General features: G+C 31.2%; 1 protein-coding gene across 1 annotated transcript in view; it reads left to right on the plus strand.

Moving 5' to 3' along the window:
* The window catches only part of LOC129915300 (zwei Ig domain protein zig-8-like), a 92,705-nt gene extending 78,053 nt beyond the window's left edge, over window positions 1-14,652 (plus strand). Inside the window, exons 4-7 of the mRNA XM_055994791.1 lie at window positions 4,722-4,854; window positions 13,908-14,154; window positions 14,263-14,360; window positions 14,475-14,652. Coding sequence (XP_055850766.1) covers window positions 4,722-4,854; window positions 13,908-14,154; window positions 14,263-14,360; window positions 14,475-14,584 — 588 coding nt within the window. The 3' untranslated portion in view covers window positions 14,585-14,652. The remainder of the gene's footprint in view (window positions 1-4,721; window positions 4,855-13,907; window positions 14,155-14,262; window positions 14,361-14,474) is intronic.
* Window positions 14,653-24,600: the final 9,948 nt, after the last annotated feature.

Consider the following 24,600-nt stretch of genomic DNA (forward strand, 5'->3'; position numbering starts at 1 on the left):
TTTTAAAATATCTTAAAAAAAAAAACAAATATGCCATTTTATTTCTCGTATAAAAAGGTATTTTTAGAAAAAAAATTTTGAAAATTGTAGGAGCCGTTTTTTAAAAAAATAATTTTTTATATATACAATTTTTTTAACATTTTTCAAAAAAAAAGTTGGTATGCCATTTTGAAGAAATAATTAATTTACACATAAAAACTAAATTTCAAAATTTTTCATTGATCCGTTTTCAAAAAATTGATTTTTCAAAAAAAAATTTTGAAATATTTTTTAAAAAACCAAAAATGCGTTTTTTGAAAATTTTCTAAAATTTTAATATTATCTTAACTAACACACTTTTGTATAAAAATTTTCATTTAAATCGGGTTAATTTTGTACGAGATATTCAGAAACGAAAAAAACCGTTCTATGACAGGTACCGTTAATAACGGTACAAAAAATATTTTTTTTATTTAAAAAGTTGGCCCTTATGTGTAGTATTACACACAAAAATTTTAATCAAAATCGTTAGAGCCGTTTTTGAAAAAAATTAACTTTTCTATTTCCGTTATATGGCAGGTACCGTTAGTTTTGGTCATAAAAAAAAAATTTCAATTTCCCCTCTAGGGAATCACCAAAAACTGCTAACTACCAAGTTTGAAGAAAATCACTTCACTCGTTTAGGCTGCAGCTCCAGATAGAGACAGACGGACAGACAGACAGACAGACAGACAGACAGACAGAATTGCCGGACCCACTTTTTTGGCATTCTCCATCATCGTAATGTCATGTAAAATTGTTATCTCGAGTTCGATTTTTTTTACGAATCCTAAACTTGCCCTATAGTACCTATATCGCAAGTAAAAAAAAGAGTGTATGTACACATGTACACGCGACTGAAGTTATACTTCTCATTCAGTATATGTAAATGAATTTCATTTGATATTTTTAATTTCTATTATTAAATTAATTAATCCACACATCGTTTTTTTACATTTTTATCAAGTGAACAATAAATTAATTCTTTCATCCTCCTTGCGTCCATGTAGTTTTCAATTTATTCTGTGAAATTTACTCATGTTGTGCGGTTCAGAACGTACGGTATATGCTTAACGAAAGTAAACGAATTACGCATAAAATGTGCGATATGGTAATTTTATGAGAATTGTGTGTGCTTCAGCACTAGTAGTAGCAATATGGAACTTGCAGGGTTGCTACAAAGCTCAAAAGTGAGCTGAGCTCAGCTCACAGCTCAGCTCAAATTTTGAGCTAGCTGACTTTTGAGCTATGTACCATAGCAGCTCATTTGAGCTGAGCTGAAAGTCAGCTGAGCTGATGGTTGAGCTGAGCTGTTGGGTGAGCTAAAGTAAAGTGAGCTGAGCTGAGCTGTGATGGGTGAGAGGATACATTGATTTTTATTTGGAAAGTATAATGAAATATGAAGATATTTTAAACTTTTATAAAACACCATAGCTCAAGATGTTTGGTTCTAGTTATTAATGGAATTATTTTAACACATGGATATTTTTATAAATAAAACAGATAATTTTTCGTGATCTTTCTCTTGGTTTTTTTAACCCTAGAAAGATAATCATAATATACGTCTCAGAGACGTATGATTCTAAAAAAGATTTTTGGTCTTATGTTAACACTTTTTGTCATATTTATTTAACTCATTACTTAGATTATTTTAACCCTCTACTGCATACGAAGCCAAATATGGTTTTGTCTGTTTGTACTCACTTTTCTCTTTTCTGTTACAAAAAAATGGTAAAGATTAAATACAATCCTCTTCTTTGTGTTTCTGAAAACCCATAGAGATAGTTTTTTTCGTGTGTCCGACCCAAAATAAAGGTGTTTTTTATGATCACAGGTGAGTCGATCAGTCGTGTACATTGAAATGGAAAGTGTAGAATATATTCATACTTTAAGTGTTAATTACTGCATTTGTTTGGAAAGTAAAGTGGAATTAAAAATTTATTTCTGATCGATTGTCTAATTGTGTATGCTATGAACCAATTTTTATTGTAAAAAAATTATTGGCCTGTTCTTGGGAGGGTAAAAAGTACGGAAGCCATATTTGGCTTCGTATGCATTAAGGGGTTGTAAATCTACACAATCTGTTTAATTTTTTTGTTGGAAAATTTTGTTTCTTTACATTGTTATTTTGCTTGGAAGCTATGTTTTACTTCAGAAATGGAGCCCCTTCGCTTTTAGAGACATTTTTCTCATGTTAACCCCATTTCCAGCGGCGTAACCACAAAAATTTTAGGGGGAGGGGGGCTCACCTATAATATTTTTCAATCATTTTATTACTTTTTAGCTTTTGTAAGATCTGGGAGTGGGTGAAAATGTTTGAGCAAGACTTACTTCGACAGTGGAAAGAATTTGAACAAGAAAAAATATATATAACGGACAAAAACAAATTGCTTTTCTCGGTTCATTGTCTTAAAATGAGCAAAATTTGAATTAATTCTTAACCTTTTGTAATGCAATGTATTTATTTTACTTTATTTTGTTTTTAAATGATAAATATTTATATTTTGATATTTTTAATTGTATTCTTTTCATAATCTGAATAAATTAAATTAGTAAAATTTCTTACCCCTTAATGCATACGAAGCCAAATTTGGCTTATAAACAAATTTTTTAAACAAATTAATTTAAACAAATTTTTTTAATGAAAACCGTTTTGAAACAACCCAATGAACCCATGTAAAGCATTTTTAAATTTTTTCGTCCGCTAATATTAATTCATGCAGTAGAGGGTTAAAGAAGTGATATAATGAATCAAATCAATTTAACAAAAACCCAGAAATTTGAATTGAATTAGATAAAACAGTTCTTTACACGCCATACGTCTTACAGACGTAGATTATCTTTCTAGGGTTAATAGTAAATATATTTCTATTTTTTTAGTAAAATATTTCTTTTTTAATCATAAAAAAAATCAGGTACAATCCGGTTTTACGACTTTTTTCAAAATTCCGAGAAAATCGCGTTTGAAAGTTGGGGTAAATTTTTTTTTCGAAAAATCCCCGAATCTTTGAACGCTCCTGGAAGCTAAACCGCTTGAGAGCAATTTTTGGGAGTGGTGCCAAATGATAGCTTGTGTCATGGGCCTACGCTTTGCACATTATCAGATTTTTAAAAAATCGCCTTCCATGTTAAACCGCCACATCATGCCTTTTTTTTCAGAATCGGGCTTAACTTTTTTTTTACCTTTAAGTTCTCCTGGTTTGAGAACGCGTGTACCTACAGGGATGGAAGTTGTACCCAAATATAGGTTAGAGTCCCCGCTACCTTTTGGCATCAAAAATTTTTTTTTCATTTTTTTCAAAATTCCGAGATATAGGCGTTGGAAGGCTTTGATCTAGAGACAGGGGAGTGGTGCCATATGAAAGCTTATATTCTCAGCTACCCGAAAGTGGTATAATCCGGTTTTTCGATTTTTTTCAAAATTCCAAGAAAATCGTGTTTGAAAGTTGGGGTAAATTTTTTTTTTCGAAAAATACCCGAATCTTTGAACGCTCCTGGAAGCTAAGCCGCTTGAGAGCAATTTTTGGGAGTGATGCCAAATGATAGCTTGTGTCATGGGCCTACGCTTTGCACATTGTCAGATTTTTAAAAATCGCCTTCCATGTTAAACCGCCACATCATGCCTTTTTTTTCAGAATCGGGCTTAACTTTTTTTTTACCTTTAAGTTCTCCTGGTTTGAGAACGCGTGTACCTACAGGGATGGAAGTTGTACCCAAATGTAGGTTAGAGTCCCCGCTACCTTTTGGCATCAAAAATTTTTTTTCATTTTTTTCAAAATTCCGAGATATAGGCGTTGGAAGTTGGGGCGCTCACTTTCAGCTCAGCTCACTTTCAGCTCAGCTCAAATGAGCTAAGCTATGGTACCTAGCTCAAATTTGAGCTGAGCTGTGAGCTGAGCTGAAATGTTAGCTTTTTGCAACCCTGGCAACTTGCCACACGCAACTTGCCACATACAACTTGCCACATTCAACTTGCCACATGCAACTTGCCACATACAACTTGCCACATGCAACTTGCCACATGAAACATGTAACTTGCTACGTGTTGTGTGTTTTATGTTTGCCGTACTGTGGCGTACTGCATTTTTAAATACTAAAGTACTGCTACTCTAAAGGTGAAACGACAGCCCTGCTACCCAGGGTGATCGCGTCATAATCCCTTTGACATTCTTGTCAAAAAGTAAATTTTCATACCCACCCTCCCATAAGAAGTATAACTTCAAAAACAAAATTAATCAATAACAAAAACAATTTGCCCCATCACATTGAGCAAATTCTCCCAATTAATTGCAAATTTGCAAGCACGTTTCCTTTCTTCCGTTCTGGTGGCGGCTAGCAATGCAAAACAAACCAAACAAACCGACAGGAAAAAAATAACTGCAATTCAGTTTGTGAATTCCACAAAGAAAGCAAAAGAAGCAAGAAATAAACAATTTTCCAGTCTGATTGCTTCCGGAAGTTTTCCTTTTTTTTTTTTTGTGTTCTTTTTCTTTTTGTATGTAACTGTATTATTTTTTTATTTGTTCCGTTCGCAATTCGCATATAATGTAACTGTTATATTCTCAAGTTTCAGTTTGCAATTAATGCTTATCTTCTTTTTCTTCTCTTTTTTTTTAATTGCATTTCTACTTTACCGAATGGATGGGGTGGCATGGTGCTGCTGTTGGATGGTGTCCGTTTTTTTTTTTTTTTTTGCGAAACAGGTCACCCAAACGCAGGACTCAAAGGAATGGACGCTGCAGGTGAAATTTCCCCAGCCACGAGATAGCGGAATCTACGAGTGCCAAGTTAATACGGAGCCAAAAATTTCCATGGCATTTCAACTGAGTGTTTTAGGTAAGTTAAAAAAACTCTAACCATTATTTTAAGGGTGGAAATGGGAGGGCAGGGTGTGTTTTTTTTTTGTTGTTCTAAAGTTTGATTTTCTGTTTTAATTTTTTAATGGAATGAGCCAGAAAAGGAATGAGCTTAGTGTAACACAAATTTTCATTTGCAAAGGAGGTGGGTTTTGCAATGCAATTTATGTAGTATGCAGCAGAGAAAGAAGTATTTACCGGAGTAAAAACCAATTAGGGTTACCATTTGACTTTTATTTTGAAAACATTGTTTTTTTTTTAATTCTCTCTGCGTGCTTCGTTGGAGACCAAAAGTCGATATAAATAAACTTCTGACCCTATTACAATACTAATCCCGACAAAACAAATCAGTAGAAAATAGTTCGGATTTCTTAAATCTCAAAGGATTTTCATCAACAAAAATAAGAAATTTGTTCAGCTTAGTTTTCCACTAATCCAAGAAATTGGACGGAAAAATATGGTCACACTTAAAAGTAACTATTGCGTTTTGCATTCCTCGAAAGTGTAAGTAATAGGAGTTGTTGTAGGGTAGGATGGTATAAGAGTGCGCGGTTGATAAGAGTGCGCAAAGCGATTTTCTACGGTTTGAAAGGGAATATAAGACTGAATGCACTCATTTTGGAAAGATCTAAGTGAGTTTGATCTGGTTTCAAAATTTCATGCAAATGTGTTTGTAAACAAAGGTGCTAGTTAAGTTTAAGTTTTTTAGCTCTTTTTTTTCTAATTTTTCTTGCCAAAGAAATTAAATTTTCCACTAAACAACAAAAAATTACAATAAACAAAGTATGTGATATTGAAAAGTCGACAAAAAGAAACATTTGAGGAACACGTAAGATTGGTCATAAAGTGCATTGTGAAATATATATATATTCTTCGATTACATGTCTGAGCGTGTAAGAGTGCGCACCATGATGATGTATAAGAGTGCGCGGGTTATAAGAGCAGTAAATGCTATCCAAGGCTTCAAAATAACTGGCATTTGTCCATATACCAGCAAACAGCACCTAGAAAAAGCAATTCCAACCAAAAAGAAACCAAATACAAGTTTTACAAAAAACAAGCGAATGAAAGTAACTAGGAAATATCGAAATTTTCTCGGAACCATTAATCGAAGACTAAATTGATTGTTATTCATGCAAGGAGTGATGGGTTGAAAAATACTCTGTTTATTTAAAGATAGGCAGTTTTATTTGCGACTTTTGTGCGAACTTACACCTGTACGTAGCTGCGCACTCTTACAAACTAAGCCGCGCACTCTTACACAATACTGTGTATAAGAGTACGGAAATGACCTAATGTGGTATTTTGTTTATAACTATTGAATTAATACATTTTTGTTACCAGTTTTAAGTTTTCTTCGTTGCTTTGATTATAAACTAAAAACTATATATAAAAAAAGTAGTTGAATTCTTTTTGTTATTGTTTTATTTGGTGTTTTGTCTAAAATGCGCACTCTTATACCACCTTACCCTAATTAAAATTCACATAACGAAATTCACAGAACGAAATTCCAGAGCAGTAAGGTTTTTGGGCAAAAAAAAAAAAATAATAATAAAGAATTAATTATTAAAATAACTTTCTTAGGGTTTTCTTTGTATATGAGATTATGGCAACCGGTAAGTTCAAAAAGATGAATTTTGATACTTTGAAAATTTATTTGAACTTTTTTGTAATAAAAAACAAAAATATAATCTGAAAGTTCAAAGAAAAAGAAAGTTTTCATCAAAAGTTAAGTTTTTTTTTCAATAAAGACCAGTTGAATTTTTTGTTTGATTAGTCGAAGGATACGTTTTTAATATTAATGAATACTTCTAAACGGAGTTTCAAAATAAATCTTCTACCCGTTTTCAAATAATCGTTTTTATCAAAAAAAAAACAAAACCGACTTCCATGGATTAAAACTGGTTTTATGGTTTTTCTCATAGTTAATAAAGCCAGAACTGAACGAAATTGAAATGGGGCCACACTGCAGGCACCAGCCGTTTTTTAAAAAACTAATTTTTTTTAAAATAATTTTTTGGAAAAAAGTTTTTAAAATAAAATTGGTATGCCATTTTCTAGAAATCACTAATTAACATCTAAAACCAAATTTCCAAAAAATACAATATCCCGTTTTCTAAAATTTTATTTTTCAAAAAAAAATTTTTTTTTTTTTAAATCCAAAAATTATTTTTTTCAAAATTTAATTTTTGGTTTATATTTGAGTTATATAAGCGCTTCTTCACAAAACGTTTCGTTGAAATCGAATAAGCCGTTTAGGAGAATATCGGATTAAAAAAAAAACGGTTCTATTTAAAAAAAAATTTCATTATCAATCTTAATAGCCGTTTTGAGCTATTTCAACTTTACTAAAATCGGTATATGACAAGTACCGTTATTTTTGGTCCAAAAAAAAATTAATTCCAAAAACCCCTCTATAGAGTCTTCAAAAAATGCTACATACCAAATTTGAAGTCAATCAAAAGTCAAAAGAAAAGTAAAATAATACTTATTTGAGCAATAATTAATATGGTTTTAGATCAAATTACTATAGACAAATAATGCTATATAATGTATGGAATCATATGTTAAAAAATCTACTGTAGTACTTTTTGTTAAAATATAGAAAGCATTTGAAATGGTTGAATAAAACATCCTTCTCGACAATTTATCCTGTGCTAAATGAAAATGTCTCGGACTTTGGAAATAATAACATCCGAAAAAAACATGTCTCTTTTCTTTATTCATATGATCAAACAAAAAATGATTCAAATTGACTTGTTTCCACTCGATTTCCATAATTGCATTGAGATAAGTCGAAACATGGTCTTAACTACATTGGCCACTTTTTGCAAAAGGAAGAAAGGAAAAATATTTGTTTTTTCGCTAGAAAAAGAAAATTAAACAATTAAAGAATATTTTTTAACTTTTTTTTTCTCAAGTGAAGCACATAATTAGTTTGCCAAACAACATGGATTATTTAAAATTTTTGCTGTTAATATTCCCAATTTAATTTAAAACTTAATAAAATGCATACATTTTTTGCTACAAAATCTCAGTGAGAAAAAAGGCTAATTTTCAATTTTGTAGGTATAGGTATTTAAAAATGTACGAAATATTTTTTTGTATAAAGCTTAGGAATAGGTAAACTTAATTTCCTCTAAAAAAAATTGTTTGCTGGCTTACGCTCGCAATTTATATGATATAACAGATTTTTGACACTTTTAAACACTTTATTAAGGGCTAAGAACATTTCTGTTTTCCGCCACCAATTTTTTGACCATTTTATTCAGTGGAATTTTCGAATTTTCGCTGTTCCGTATTCCGCATTTGAACTCATTTTGCCACACTTTTCCCGTTTTAAATCAACATTTTTTTTTTTCAAATAAAAAAGTGAATAATTTATGTATTTATTAGTTATTAAAAAATAATATTATGTTATTGATAAGTATGTATCTAACACAGGAAAGCAAACTTCAACAGAAACAATTACCATCAGTCAATATAACTGAATTGAAAAACTTCCAACTAGACCATTGATAAACACAAACAATAGGTCCGAAAACGAAAAATATAGTCCCATAACTTTGTTAGTTATCTTCCTGTATTTGGCAGGAAGTCAAGTCAAAAGTAAAAATGAATCACCAATTAAAAGAAGCAATAAGTCCTAAATATTCCTAAAATTACATTTTGATGCAAATGTCGTCTCTATACGTAAGCCATCGCTTCGGTTAGGCCGAAGAAAGAAATCACAACCGTTTTTATAATAGAAATACAAGTTATTTTAAAAAACAATAGTTCAAAGAAAGAAACAAATCCCGGCTTTATTTCCTTCTAAATTTAACAAAATACAATAGTCGGAATAGTATTTTGACAAAATGAACATTTTTCTAACTGATGAGTATAATTTGTTACAGTTAAACATAAGATAAGGAAGTTCACGGTTATTTAATAAGTATATTATGGTGAATCTCATGATGGTCAATGGCAGTCATATAGTTGGTGTTATGCTCCGAGGCTGCATTTTTTGTATAAAAAGTATTAATTTTTGAGGGAAACAAGTATTTTGACAAACGTTCTTTTTCAACGTTGTTAAGGTAAGGTAATGCATTTTACGTGCTTCAAGCACGTATAAAACTGACAGATTTGTTAAGGCTCCGATTTGTAAAAAATTGGGCAAAAGGGCGGAACTTAACATTGAAATTAGTACATCTTCTGTTGCAAGTCATAATTTCGGTGTGTCTGTTAAAAAAACTGGAGAACTGAATTTTTTGCCGGAAACTAAAAATTACCAAATATGAAAACACAAAAATATAATTATACTATTCAAAATTTACCACAAATGGACAAAAAATGAAAAAAAATGCACTAAAAAAAATAGACTAAGACGAAGAATTCACTTGAAATCGCTGATTGACTCCAAAAAGTCCGGATTTGAAAATGCCATTCTTTCATCAAAAACTTTGTTAGCAAAAGTACCCTTTGCATTAAGCTCGAAAAAGACAATTTTGCCATATTTATGGGAAGATAATACAGTACTTACCTCATTAAACAAAAATTGAATAAAAATTGAGTTCTCAAAGCAAAATTTTTGGGAAGTTTCATTAGTGAAACAATTTTTTTTGTTTAATGATTTATGTACTATTTTACGTATACTATTAGATTAATAATTTTTGCAAAATTTCATACCAAATTTATTTAAAATAGTTTTTTTCGAGAAATGTTTATAGTCATTACCTATTGACTTTTAAATAGTTATTATTGACTATTAAAAGGTCATTATTGACTATTTAAATAGTCACATACCTACAAATATTTTAATAGTTAACATTGACTATTTAATAGTTAATTTGGAGAATATAAATAGTCAAAATAACTATTTTTTAAACTATTTTAATACTTATCCCGATAATAACTATTTTGTTCTCTGAGTGTATTGTCTTAAGTTTGTTATAACAATTTTGAGCTTGAACGGAAGATTTGATACTTTTTTCAAAATAGATAGGCACTCCAAAATCATTTTCCTAGGGGCCCCGCAAATTTATCCTCGCACACGGCTTATTTTGTCTAGCGCCGCCTCTGGTTGAAAATGGAACCAATAGCAATCCCCGTTATTTCAAAAACGGTGTAACAGATGGGATTAATTGCAATGTAAAACTTCTTTTGAGGCAAGAAGCTTATTTTCAAGTCTTAACTTTTCATCAAGTTTTAACTAAGAATAAACGCTTAAACTTGGTTGATTGAATGTCGTTTACGATACGCAACACATGTACCTACCTATCTTTTTTTTAGTAACTATATTTGTTAAACTAAGACTTGTGGACGCTTCATCACATATATATATATATTGAAAGAATTGCAGTTTGCAATGCAACTCAAATCTGAGACAAAATTCTGAAAATTTGTCGAAGAGTGGAGTCGCAGACTTGAGTCTAACATTTTTGTCCACGGGTTGAGTCAAAGTGCGTGTAGGTATATTAGGCCCATTTTTGTTATAATTTGGTAACACGTCCACAGGAAGGTTATAATAGCCGTGCTTTATTGATACTCAGTATTTTACTAAGATAATATTTAAAGCTGTTAACAAAAAACAGTTGACTACTTTTATTTATTTATTAATAATCCTTAGGCTAGGTGCACACATGCGATTTTCACTCGTTGCTACTAAAAAATCGCAGTCGCAACATAAAATTACCGTGCACACGCTTGCGACTAAAAAATCGCGCGACTATTTTTTATTGCAAGAAAAAACATTATGTTTGGTCGAAAAAAAGTTGACCGTTTTTCGATAAAAAAAAAAAATGCATCATCTCAAGATCAAAAGAGCCAGGAGATACTCACTGTTCAAATCTAATGGTCAAATGACCGCAAAGAAAACAATCACGAAATCCGTTCGTAATGGAAAATTTCAAACAAATGGTATCTACGATCGGATTTTATGATAAGGTGAATTCATGAAACGGTGTAAGCTCTGGTAAAAGTGGTAAAGTGATAAATGTCTCAAAATTTGGTAAGGGTTTGGCAGCTTGTTTACCAGATTAGAAATAGAAATAGATTCTCTGCAATGTGTAAAAAAAAAAATCGTGAAAAATAGAACCGGATCCATTTTTTTAAACTTTGCGATTTTAAAATCGCAAGTCTGTGCACTATCATTTAAAATAATGTGTTTCATTTCTTGCGTCTAAAAAATCGAGTGGTTGAAAATCGCATGTGTGCGTATGATTTGCAGTGGCGTATTGAAGGGGGGACTCAAGCCCCCCCCTAGCCTTCAAGATCATGTTATTATTTAGCTGATTTCAACATAATGAACATGATTAACTGAAACTTGTTCGTAAATCTCAGAGTTTAAGGGGCAGCTCAGATGCTTGAGCCCCCTCTGAAACGGCTTTTTTTGTTTGTTTGAATAAGAGCCTTACCTGACTTTCAGGGTTGTCGTAAATTTTGTTCGGATTTTAGTTTAGTTCGGAATTCTTCAGATCATTTTTATAGTATTTGACCTTTGACGTCAAATTACATCACCGTTAAATTTTGCAAAACTCTTAATGCAATCTCAAAACGCCGTATTCGATCGTCTTAAGTATATTTCTTTTTTTTTTCAAAAATAAAATTTTCCTCAAAGATATTGGAAATAGAAGTTTTTGATGTCTCAAAATCTAAGAACTAAAGGTTTCTTTAAGCAAATTCCAGTTTGCGCTCCTGATTTGGATTAAAAAAGCAACATATTACGAAAGAATACATATTTCGGATATATTTGGGAGTTTCAAGTCCTGAATTTTCTGCATTAACTTGCTGAAAGTGATATTAGATGTTCTGCATTTTTTCACTCATTTAGATTTTCTGATCGAGTTCAATTCACTTTGTTTCATTAAAATTTTCAGTTAAATTGCATCCATTGCAGCAGTAATTTCACTTAAGAAACAATAGAAAAATGGATGATCCTTCAGTTTTGGAAGTTCGGAGCAACTTCGAAGTTTCGAAATCGATCGAAATGTAGAACATTATATTTCATTTCACATGAAATTTGAAAAGTGATTTTAATTCACTTTTGGTCGAATTGCGGAACATGGGCGTTAAAATCGAAAATTGTGGTGAGTAGAAAAACTAGACGTGATAGGAATAAATCTGTAAACAGTTTTAATTCAGCACAAATGACAAAGTCCTCAATTCCAAAACGAAATAAAGTGTTTTTTTAAGGATGACTCAAAATCTTGATGTTTGTGTAAAATGTTTGGGATGTGAAAGGAGGAGACAGAGTAGTCCGAAGCTGTCGAGAGCAGTAAAATGCTACTAAACTACTTTACATAGTACCGCAGAACAGCGCTTCACTGTCGATCAAAGAGGAATTAAAAATAGAGACAAATTTTTCGTACATTTATCCTCTCAAATATTAGGTATTGAAAAAATTGTCAGCCCCCTCCAAATTTTTTTCTGGTTACGCACCTGATGATTTGGCGTCTTTGCGACTGCTACTTCTTAGTCTTTTCCGGTTTAGTCGCAAGTGTGTGCTTGGTTGATTTGTTCCATTTTAATTTGCGACAATCGTGTCGCCAAAAAAATGGGACAATTTTCAATTTTTTAATCGGTGCTATTTTTTAGAAGCATGTGTGTTTACCGGCATTGAAATGCATGTGATCCATTTTTGCGACTGAATAATCGTGCGACTAAAATCGCATGTGTGCGCCTAGCCTTTATTGTTGAAGGGTCAAAAATGTATAAGCTTAGAAAAAAAAAAAAATTCGCTTTAAACTAACAAATAAAAAACTTGTGTTTATATCCTTAGCAATCATTTGTTGTTGTTTCTCGTGCAAAATTTTACTAAGCTACCAATAAAACACGGCTAATATAAGTCACTACGCCTTCCCTTAGCTCTCCATGAAAAGATATTTCATGTGTCAAAATTCCTGATGGATTTATTTTCCAGTTTCTTAGTTCAGCCTTTCGTTTATCTAGTGGTAACACATCAAAATGTCGATAATCTTTATCACCCCTTTAAAACTTCTTCATCATGGTTTACTGAATTTGAAAAAGTTGGAAAATGTAAAACCAACATTATATACACTTAAGTTCAAGCATATACTGAGCTTAAAATTACCATCTTGAGGTTAATTCCCATTATAAATGTATAACCCCATAAAATATGCCTCCTTAGTGTTAATGTACTAATTTCCTGCTTTTCAATGCGAATAAGTGTTTCGTTCTTAAGTTAAGTTTGGTTGCGAGAGTTTTTACTATACTTTCTACAAAAAGATTGCTGACTTCTCAAAATTCTATCCACGGAAATCTTTTCAAAAACCAACATACATAAATCCTGGTAAGATGAGGTGGTAACACACTTAAAGTAAAAGAAGAAGAAAAAAAAATCACCTTTCACCTTACGATACAAGTATGTCGAAATATTTTTTTTCCATTGAACCCACAAAAATTAAGTGACGAAGGCTCTCTCTCTTGTTGAAGTTATAAGACGACAAAAAATAAAAATAAAAAAAAACAACATCGCTAAACGATGTCACCTTTTCGCATGAGTTCAGATTTAATTTAGTGTAACAGATGTTGGCACGTACATATTGCCATGTATTTTGCGCATTGAATAGCTCAATCATGGCGGAAATAAATATTTTAGTCGTATCTTTTCGAAATACATTCTAAGAAATTTCTATATTCTTGAAACGTGTCTTTCTTTTTGAAAAGGTGTTAACTTACAAAATATATGGTTTTTTGATGAAACAATTTCTCAATTTCTATTCAATTTATTAGAGGTATTGAATTATCATGAGGTTTTATAGTTTTTTATGTCCTGAATAGATTGAATTAAAATTACATAACCTATCAAGCCCACATTCCTTCGAAACTTACATACGAAATTAATGAAATAAGGACTCCCTCCACTTATATCCTTTCTGACTCATGTCCTCAACAGGAGCTTTGTACCTACAACAAATTTCTTGGAAAAATTTCCTGGACATTCAACAATAAACAATTCTTCCTGAAACCTTACAACTTTTACAAACCTTTTTAAATAAACAAGGACTTTTTGTTTTTTTTTTTTCTTTCCAGTTACACCACCCCATGCAAAAGCTGCTATTGCCGGTCCACCTGACCTGCATTTCAAAGTTGGCAGCTCAATTATCCTAACCTGCATTGTAAAACAACCCCTCATATCAACGAAATTGGCTGGCCAAATCCATTGGTACCGGGGCGACGCAATCCTTACACCCTTCAACACCCATCCGAATGAAGCATTTGCAAATCTCTCCCAAAGGATTTCAATGGAGTCCCAATTAGGCGATACACTAAAATCAAGGTAATTTTATATACTTCTCTCTTTTTGAGAGAGAGAGAGAGAGAAACTTAATTTTCAAATGAATTTATGGTCAGGATAATTATTTTAATTATTATCATTGTCGCACAGGTTAAGGATATCAAATGCCCAGACATTGGATACAGGGAATTATACTTGCTTGCCGACAACAGCAAGCAGTGCCAGTGTAATGGTCCATGTGATTAATGGTAAAGTTTATTTATATAAATTCCGTTTGCAGTAGATTTTGATCCTTTTTTGTTTTTTTTTTTTTTGTGGTGTGTGATGGTGTAATATAATGCAAGAAAAATTTCAATTTTCAGATGAAAAACCAGCAGCAATGCAGAAAAGTAAAGGAAACAGCCTGTGGAATTTATGGTTTATGGCCAATATTATTAATATCATCGAATTATTAATTTACTTTTTGTTATAGTAATTTTATTTTTTGCATTTGTATAGAATACTGTACCTTGTTAAATTTAAAAAAATAAAATTAAAAAAAAAAGAAGAAGACAAAATTTAAATAATAAAAAAAAAAGGACGAAACTATAATAAAGTAGGGAAATATAATTTAGAAAAAGAAATAATAATAATAAACTAATTTATGACTTTAAGAATTTGTACAAATAAATATTAAATGAAATTAAATTGAATTTATTTTTTTTTTTTATATTTACAAATAATGAAGGTAAGGTAACATTAAAATTACATAAAAAAATAACTTAATTTTTTACAATCGTATTTAAAAAATAAATTTTAAAGTTGTTTAACTTAAGCTATTCAATACAAAAATCATGTATCGAACTCTTTACTAACTTTTTAGAGAACTTTCTAGGAGTTAGATCTCCAGGGTGTGAGTTAAATCCACAGATATGAGATCGATCTTTCAATGAAAGCTATTTTTTAGACGGAACTCATTTTCATATGCAAAAAGATGAGAAAATGCTTGATAACATGAGATCGATCTCACAAATTGTTAAGCATGGTATTTCTAGCATGGTAAGAAATATGCAAGTCGGTACAGTTCTTTTAAAATTTGAGAGATCTTTTTTGCAGTTTTTTATACCTATGTTTTGAAATATTTTCTGAATCCTGAACTAGGCTTAACTATTGAAGAGACTTTTCATAATAGCCATTTTATTAATTTTGTTTTTAATTATTAAAATAGCTTTAGCCCAGGGAAATTAGTAATTTAAATCGCATTTTTCGCGGGACAAAATTTTTTTCATGGAATGTGTTCGGGTGGTTGTCCTTATCATAAAAGTCAATTTGTTGGGAAAATTGGAGGTTGGGAACAGCCGCCATCTTGGAAAAGAGATTGGTTTCGTTTTCATTGAATAGCTCCATTGTTATTCATTTTAACAGAAAATGACAAAGGTAAGACATATTAACAATAAAATTATCTAAACAATGATATACAAAACAATTCCGTGAGTTGATTAAATAAAATTTTATAGTTGGTTAAAGTGCGGGTTTGTATCGCAAGGTTGGGACAAAATGACATTTTTTCATATATCTGACGAACTTTTGATTTGTTTGGATAATTCTTCAAGAATGAATTATAGTACTTATAATTACCTATAAAATGAGCCCACAATCGTTATTGTAACCATCGTATTGTAGAAGTAATCTAACTCCGAAACTGTCCATGTGCTAGTCAAAAGTGAGATAAAAGCTAGTTTTTTGCTAGTAGGCCGAGAAAATTTTGGGAGTAGAGGTATAACCAAAATATAAGTACGCAGTTTTGCTGCCATACTCGTGTTAATGTCGATTTCAAAGGTCTGACAACTCTAATTTTAGGCTTTATACGGTTTTTGGGGGGTTAAATAACGTAAGTTTTCCAGTTAACGTGAATGGGCTAAATTAATACTATTTGAAATAATAAATATACAAGCTGATGCTCTATTATTTTTCCTAAATCTAGACACCCCAATCTTGAGGATGTGACCAGTAGAACTCAAGATATAAGCCGTTTATACGATTATGTTTTAGAGGCTTTTTGTTTCGATTTTTGTTTGTTTATTGGAATTGAAAAGCCTGATATGGTTAGTTAAAAAAGCTTATATCGTGAGTTCTATTAACCCCATAGCCGAGATTGATGTGTCCAGATTTAGGAAAAATAATAGAGCATCAGCTTGTATATTTATAATTTCAAATAGTATAAATTTAGCCCATTCACGTTAACTGGAAAACTTACGTTATTTAACCCCCCAAAAACCGTATAAAGCCTAAAATTAGAGTTGTCAGACCTTTGAAATCGACATTAACACGAGTATGGCAGCAAAACTGCGTACTTATATTTTGGTTATACCTCTACTCCCAAAATTTTCTCGGCCTACTAGCAAAAAACTAGCTTTTATCTCACTTTTGACTAGCACATGGACAGTTTCGGAGTTAGATTACTTCTACAATACGATGGTTACAATAACGATTGTGGGCTCATTTTATAGGTAATTATAAGTACTATAATTCATTCTTGAAGAATTATCCAAACAAATCAAAAGTTCGTCAGATATATGAAAAAATGTCATTTTGTCCCAACCTTGCGATACAAACCCGCACTTTAACCAACTATAAAATTTTATTTAATCAACTCACGGAATTGTTTTGTATATCATTGTTTAGATAATTTTATTGTTAATATGTCTTACCTTTGTCATTTTCTGTTAAAATGAATAACAATGGAGCTATTCAATGAAAACGATACCAATCTCTTTTCCAAGATGACGGCTGTTCCCAACCTCCAATTTTCCCAACAAATTGACTTTTATGATAAGGACAACCACCCGAACACATTCCATGAAAAAAATTTTGTCCCGCGAAAAATGCGATTTCATGCCCATATTTTGACTAATTTCCCTGAGCTACTTTGTTTAGCAAGATTTTATTTTCCTCAGGTTTGCATACCTCTACGTACATAATGAGTCATATTTATGACATAGCTATTTATTTTTCATTCAAAGAACAATTTTTCTCCTATAATAGCTTTTCATTAAATAAAATACATACATACGTCTTCACATACTAATCTACACAGAAATCTTTGAGATCGATCTCAATATCTACGAGAAAACGCTGTTGAACTCGTTTTTATACATATGAAACTGAGTCCGAGATTGGTTCTGCTCGATCGATCTCATAGGTTAGTTCAAGTTAGGGTTTCCAGAACATCTCTTTTAAAGAGAACATGTTCTTTTTTGCAACTCTGATCTTTTTTACACTCTCTTTTTTCATAAAATAAATAAAATTTGTTCTCTATTTTTCAAATGTCCTCTTTTAAGTATCTTTTTTTATTTTCGTCCATAGTTTTTTAAGATTGTTACGATTATCTGTCTCCCACATTAAAAATTTGTTTCAACTCTGCCCACTCACAGTTAAGGTAAAGTGTTCATCGCATTTAAATTTAAAAGAGATGTTCTGTTTTTCGTTTTCGATCTAAATATTTTATAATTTCTTTTTCTATACGGATCTCAGTTTGTTCTAATTGTCCTTAAGCTCGATTTTTTTTTATTTCAATTTTTGTATCTAGGTACTTTTCAATAATTTAAATAAATTGTGGCTCGTTTAAAAGCTGATTCAGACAACTTTGAATATATTTATGCAAATATATACTAATTAGTACCCTCCTCGACTCCACTCACGAATAGATACTGCGTGGATGCGAGTTTTAGGTTTATGTTAAGTTTTTTTAAAAACTAAATATTCCAAAAAAGAGACTTGTGAAGTTATTCCAAAGTTTACTTCTCTAGAGAAGTTAAATATCCATTCAAAAGGATTTAAAATAACTGAGAATATGGAGGCGTTCTTCTTTCTTCTTCTCCATTATCCACGATAGTCATGATCTCGGATGGGATCACAACTCTCCCACTCTACTGCTTCACACTACGGCTCCGCATTTGGGGTTCGCCGGCGTTCTTCTTAAAAAAAAAAAAACAAAATTTTGAGCATTTTTAACGTAATTCCTATTTGATAAGTATAATCCTGTGTCCTAGATCCACTACTTTTAAGAAACTGTTTAGGAAAAATAAATTTGTAGTGCTTATGTTACGTTCTTTTTGTTCTCTTTTTTTTCTTCTAAGTCCTCTTTTTCAAAGGTTCGAGAGTAAAATGTTCTCTTTTTAGTAAGGTCCCAAATGGACACCCTAGTTCAAGCTCGTCAGGTCGAACTCTGAGCTCGGGCTCATCATTTGAGGGTTCCTTAGGTGCTCATTTGATTTTTGGCCAAGGGGAATATTTTTAAGAAAGTTGGCCACCTAGGTTTCTATAGATTTATATTATACCACAGGTGTTTAAAATTTTTCATAAAATACTTTTTTTACATTTTGCATCAAAAAACTGATTTCAAAATTTTTTTTACGAAAATGTGCAATAGGTATGCAGTTTTTAAAGCTTTTATGTACTCATACAATTATTGAAGAAAATGATAAAAAAAATACATAAATAAAATTTACTCATTCGTGGTTGTAGTGAACGAAAACATAAGATGATAAAATTTAAAATACACTGAACGAAAAAAAGCCAATATTTTATGAACCGGTTGCGATAGAAGTTTTTTCTATCTGTTTTTAGAACAGGCATAAGTGTAGCTATCAGCCGTTTTAGGGTTGTTCATTCTCTATTGCACACCCTGTATATATTCAGTCATAATATAATCACAAATTCCTAGGGAAATGGTTTCGGGAGAAGGGCCCCAATCAGAAAAAATGACAAAAATTTCCATTTTTTTTTGCTTTCCCCATATTCTTAACCATTGAAGAACGAAAATCAAGCTCAAAAAATAATGAAATTTCAGGAACTTTTCAGTTAGGAGTCTTTTTTCAGAATAGGCCTGATTATGACGATTACAACTCAACTTCAAGTTTTTGAATCGTTATACCTAGGAAACGGTGGGTCTGAGGAAAAAAAGTGTCATGACACTTTTTATATATAATAATCTGGTCTACAATTCTTGCATTGAAAATTTTTTGATAAGACTTACCGTTTTGCTGAAAATCGTGAAAAACCAGTTTTTGTGACCTTTGACCCCCCGTAAATTTTTTTCCAGACCTCGGATCGATGAGGACTTTTTAGATTTAATTTATGATGGTGTTTTCAACAATCCTACCAATTTTTAGCTTGCTGGGAATTAATGTAACCTGACCGCCTTATTTTAGTCTAATTTGACCGGACTATAGGTTAGTGTTTTTGATTTTTATTTACATAAATGTTTGAAAAATCTTTTAAATATTATAATGGATGTCTTTGTTCTTTTTTCAATGTATGTTTAGTATATTTATCAATGATTTATTGAAATATATTCGTTGTCCTTAAGATATTTAAGAAATCTGGCCTATGTTATACCGTTTTCATTCCATTATAATTCTAGTCTAAACCATGAAAAAATAACTAAATAAACTAAAATATTTTAAGTAGGTACCTACCAAACGCTCGAAATATACTAAAAATACGAAACATACGAAAGTAACGAATAACGATATTATTGATACTGGAACTAGAACCAAACCATATGCCATTGATTTTATAACTGTAAGGCCCAGTTGTACAAATATTTAATCCGTGGTTCAACAACTTTTATCTTATCACATATGTAAAAACAGCCACATCCATATTTGATCCGAAGTTGATCCGCAGCTAATCCGCGGAGATCGGTGGATTAAATTCCTGATCCGAGGCTGAACCACGTTTGTACAACTGGCCCTACATAAGTATTAGGAATAGGTCTATTTTCACAGATTGAATAATTGAACAAAATAGGAGACTTCGGTGTCACTTATCCAAACTTCATATATTCCTTCGTCGTTAACTTCAAGAAAAGTAACATAAATACTCAGGACTCAGCATTTCGACTTCACCCCGATATAATAAACTAAAGTACTCCTCAAGACCTTTCATTTGACATGCGTTTCATCACTGTTGAGCAATGTTGAAATTGGGCCCAAAGTCCATACAAAAGTGCCCATGGTCCTTTATCGATTGAGATATCAAAAGAAAGGTCTCTTTAAGCTAAATTCTTAGAGGGCTGGTTCCTGAGATATTTTCAACCAAACATATATGTTTTTCTTTCATTCATGAGTCGATATCTTTTGACTAAAGACTCGAAATTGATTTCGAATAAAAGATATAAGTCCACAATCAACAGGCCTATGCATGATTTTCAAAAAAAATCAAAGAAGTACCCCTTCTCAAAAAAAAAGTACATTTTCAAAAATTTCTTCGAAATCCATCGAGTGAGACATCAAAAGAAAGGGCTCTTTAACCTCTATTCATAACTGCAAACTTAAAGTTTGGAGTTTCAGAGAATAATTCCAAAACAATAAATGGTCTTGATTGTTTTAAATTGTTAATTAAGGAAAAAAGTTTTTTTCTGCATCAAATAATAATTTTAAAATTAACTTAATTTTATTGAAACAGCTACCAAACACAATATAAGGCTTCTATACGACGGCTTCTATACGACAATTGAAATGACCATATATGATTAACATTTAATTGATTTTACTGGAGGCCTTGAAATTTCCAATTGTATTATAATTACAATTATCTAGGTGTCAATTTAATGCTCAAGTTCAATTAAATAAAAACAAAGAAACTATCAATTTAAAAAAAATAAAATTAAAACAAAAAAAAAACAACAACTATCAATTCAAAAAAATAATTAACGAAACAAAAAAAAAAAAGAGATAAAAATCAACGAAATGCAATTGGACGATATATGCAAGGAAATAATTTTAAATTTCATTCAATTATATTCTCATTTTGTTTCACAAAAATATATTATATATATTCACACAATGAATGAAGGTTTCATGTGATTGTGTGTGTATTGGTGTGTTCTCCAGGTATATTTGTAGCTATACAAATGAATTGCTATTTAATTTGAACTGACATTAACCAATCATGCATGTATCGTCATTTCTTGCAAAATTGAATACAATGGACTCTCAAATAAAATAAATAATTTAATGAAAATTTCGTTTAACAGAATGCAAAACGTTTAAAAAGGTTAATAGACTTTTGAAATAAAACCGGAAAACATGATATTATACAGAAGGGTACAATTCATTTTAAAAGTTTATATAATTTTTAAGTTCACAATGGGAATACGAGTTTAAAGAAGCTGCGAAATAATATGCGAAGAAAAAAAAATATTTTTTCATATAAAATCGGTTTTTTCCGAAAAACTTCAACCGATTTGACCGAGCCAAAGACGAACGATATTAGAATTTTTTTAACATATTATTAAACCTTAGACCCTAATAAAACTTTTGACCACTTTTACATTGCAAAATTAGGGTACTTTTTTTCGGCCATACAAAAGTGACACACCCTATTATACATATATGTATACACGCTGTAGGAAATTTTGACTCAGAATGGGACAAACATTTTTAACAAAAAACAAAAGTACATTATACTAATGAATATAGTGTCCTATATGTTTTAGGAAAGCTGAAATATTATACTTGAATTTGATGTTTATTTGAAGTTGATTGAGTAAATAGTTTTTGAGAAATTTAATTTTAAAATCATCAAATCTTTTTTAAGGATTAAGAAAGAACACTTTATTAGTAGTTTTTTTTTTCCTCTATTTGCTCTTGCTTTTAATACAGCTCTACATCGTTCTGGAGAAGTTTTTCAATGAAGAGTCAGGTATCGTGTTCCAGGTCTGGATTAGTAAATTTTGTAATTCTCCAATCGACTCTGGGCTCTTATTCGCATCCTTAATTTTCATAATGGACCATTGTATTGAGATCTTAGCCGTAAAAACTTAATAAATCGAAAAGATTCTCTTCGAAATACTTTTCAACCTAAAAAATTAAGAAAATGCTAACTATTATTTTAAGTAAAAAAAAAAACAAAACAACAAGGTCATACTTACAGTTTTCTGCTCATAACTTTGGATTCTATGCAGACAATTCCACATTTTTCATCTACAGAGAAACATCCTTAGACCAATGTTGAGGGTAATCTGTAATATTCATTCAGGATTCAGTCTTACATTTAAAAATAAAATGCTCAATAGTCAAGAACAAACTTTATTCTCCGGCAATTTAAGAAAATTCGGCTTCAGCAGCAGCTTGAAGGCTCTTAGAGCGGAATTCATAGTCGTTACTCGAGTTGAGAAATATCTTAAGCATTCGCTCAAGTGAATCCTTATTCACAGTCATCACTGGAGTCGAAATTTTTCACAACTGAACGCCTGAGGAGACTTTTTTATTGAGGAAACTTTCACAAAGGCGCCCCAAATATTTTCTATTTTACATTTTCAACGGCGCTCGTATTGTTTGTTCTAAACTTTTTGAAGAATGAAGGCGCCCCCAATTTTGGGTTAATTTGTTTTGGACGGAAGGACAATGGTGTCCAAAATCTTTGTTCATCTTTGAAGAACAAGGCGCCCCAATTTCTTTTGAAAGACTTAAGGAATCCTAATATTCCTCCAACCAATTTAATTTTTGCAAAGGCGCCTTTATATATAAATCACTAAATCATAGCTGGTAATATCCAGACTGTATTAATGAATAAGGAAGCAGAGTGGAGACGGACAGAATCCCGAAATTAAAAATCCAGAAAGCCCAAATTCCAGAAAACCCTAAATTCCGAAAACCCAAAATCCCGAAAACTCACAATCCCAAAATCCCGAAAAACCAAAATACCGAAAACCCAAAATCCAGAAATGCCAAAAATTGACAGCTTCTCCATTTCTCATAAAAACTACGTTTGTGTGTGAGAATAAAAAAAATAGGTCTGTTCGTTGTTCCCCCCTCCAGGGCACTCTAAGTCATGTCAATTAACTGTCAAAAAAATCAGAGTTTCTCGGGTTTTCATTTTACATCGAACACCTCAGATCTTTAGTTTCATCAGCGAACATCGAACACAGAGGAAATAAGTCTGGTTGAAAAAGGAGCTACAAAAAACGCTTGACACCGAATTCAGAACGACCCAGAGTGCCCTAGAGCTCACAACGAACAAACCTAATACTTATAAAGGTATTTCGTTTTCGATTGGCCGTCTGGAAGCGTCTGGAATCATTAAGAAGCGTGCTGCAAGTCTTTTATTCTCCTAGTGAAAAAACAAAATATTTGCTTTTTCACCAATACAGATATTAAATTTTAGAATTGGGTGGAAGCGATTCAAAGTTTTTTATTGGATTTCAGAATGAGTGAATCATTGAATGATTCCAATCGAAAACGACATTAATGTACCTAGTTGAAACAGTTTTTGAAAAAATATTGGTCAAATAAAACCAACTGTACCTACTCTTTAAAAATGTGTTTAAAAAAAAAGTAAGAGATAAAGGTAAACTTGTCAATTGAGCCTAAATGACATGAATAATTAATTTTTTTTAAAGTTTACCTTATGTACTTTAATAAACTGCACATTGTTAATAAATGCCTTAAGAAGATTTTTGTATCTCTAATAGTTTATTTTTAATTCTGAATTTAAATTTTTTGCCGCATTGCGAAAGTGCGAGAGTGTAACGTTAGAAAATGGTGTCACTTTTTTGTAGTGGCTGCCATGGTTCATCGATTTATAAGACGTTATCACGTCAAAAAATTGTTCTACAGCAACTCTCTATCTGCAAAGTTGATACGTTGATGATTTAAGAAAACGCTTACTTTCGCATGCCTTTACTCATGTTAATGTTAATAACTCCGTTAATACTTAAGATAAAAACTTCATTAATGTCTTAATTTTTTGAAGAAATGCTATTCTTTATGTCTGCATTGAAAAAATTTTAATATCTTTTTTAATTGCTCAGATATTAATTTTTAAATGGAATTATTTTTTTCTTACCCATGATAATTTCTGACTTTGGGGCCGATTTTCTTCGATAAATGTACTTTAAAAATAGTGTTTTATAAATTTATTCTTATGGAGAAAACAATGATGAACAAAAATGTTTGTGAGAAAACTCATAGATTTTATGATATTTGGGAAAACCTGCAGCAGGTAAAATCACACCATTCGATGAAAAAAACATATTTTGTTCCTTCTTTATTTTATCGATTTATTGCAATATTGTTCTTAAAATAAAAAAAAATAATATAGATTTGAGAAAATATCCCATGTATAAAAGAGACATGTTAATTTTATATAAAGTTACCTTAAGCAATATGTAATTAAAAACTTTTAATCCAACCTCTTATAAAACTTGTTCTATTTATAAAAAGTATATAAAAAGCTATACTCCTTTAGTCCTTGGTTCATTTGCAAAAAAATTTAAAAAATGGCTATAGGCTTGTTTCAATTCTCCCGTTCGGACTCGTTAAAAGTTTCATATTTTCATGTTACCAAATGGCTTCTGAGAACACTTGGTTTTTGGCCTTCGGATCCTTTAAGTCGTATGAAAATAATTAAAATAGTAATAAATTTAACAATTTTGGGAATAGCAATTATTGGAGAGATTCGATTTTGCTATCTTATTCGAAAAGATCCTCTTTATGTTCT

This window comes from Episyrphus balteatus, chromosome 1 (genome assembly GCF_945859705.1).
Source record: "Episyrphus balteatus chromosome 1, idEpiBalt1.1, whole genome shotgun sequence".
Lineage (NCBI taxonomy): Eukaryota > Metazoa > Arthropoda > Insecta > Diptera > Syrphidae > Episyrphus > Episyrphus balteatus.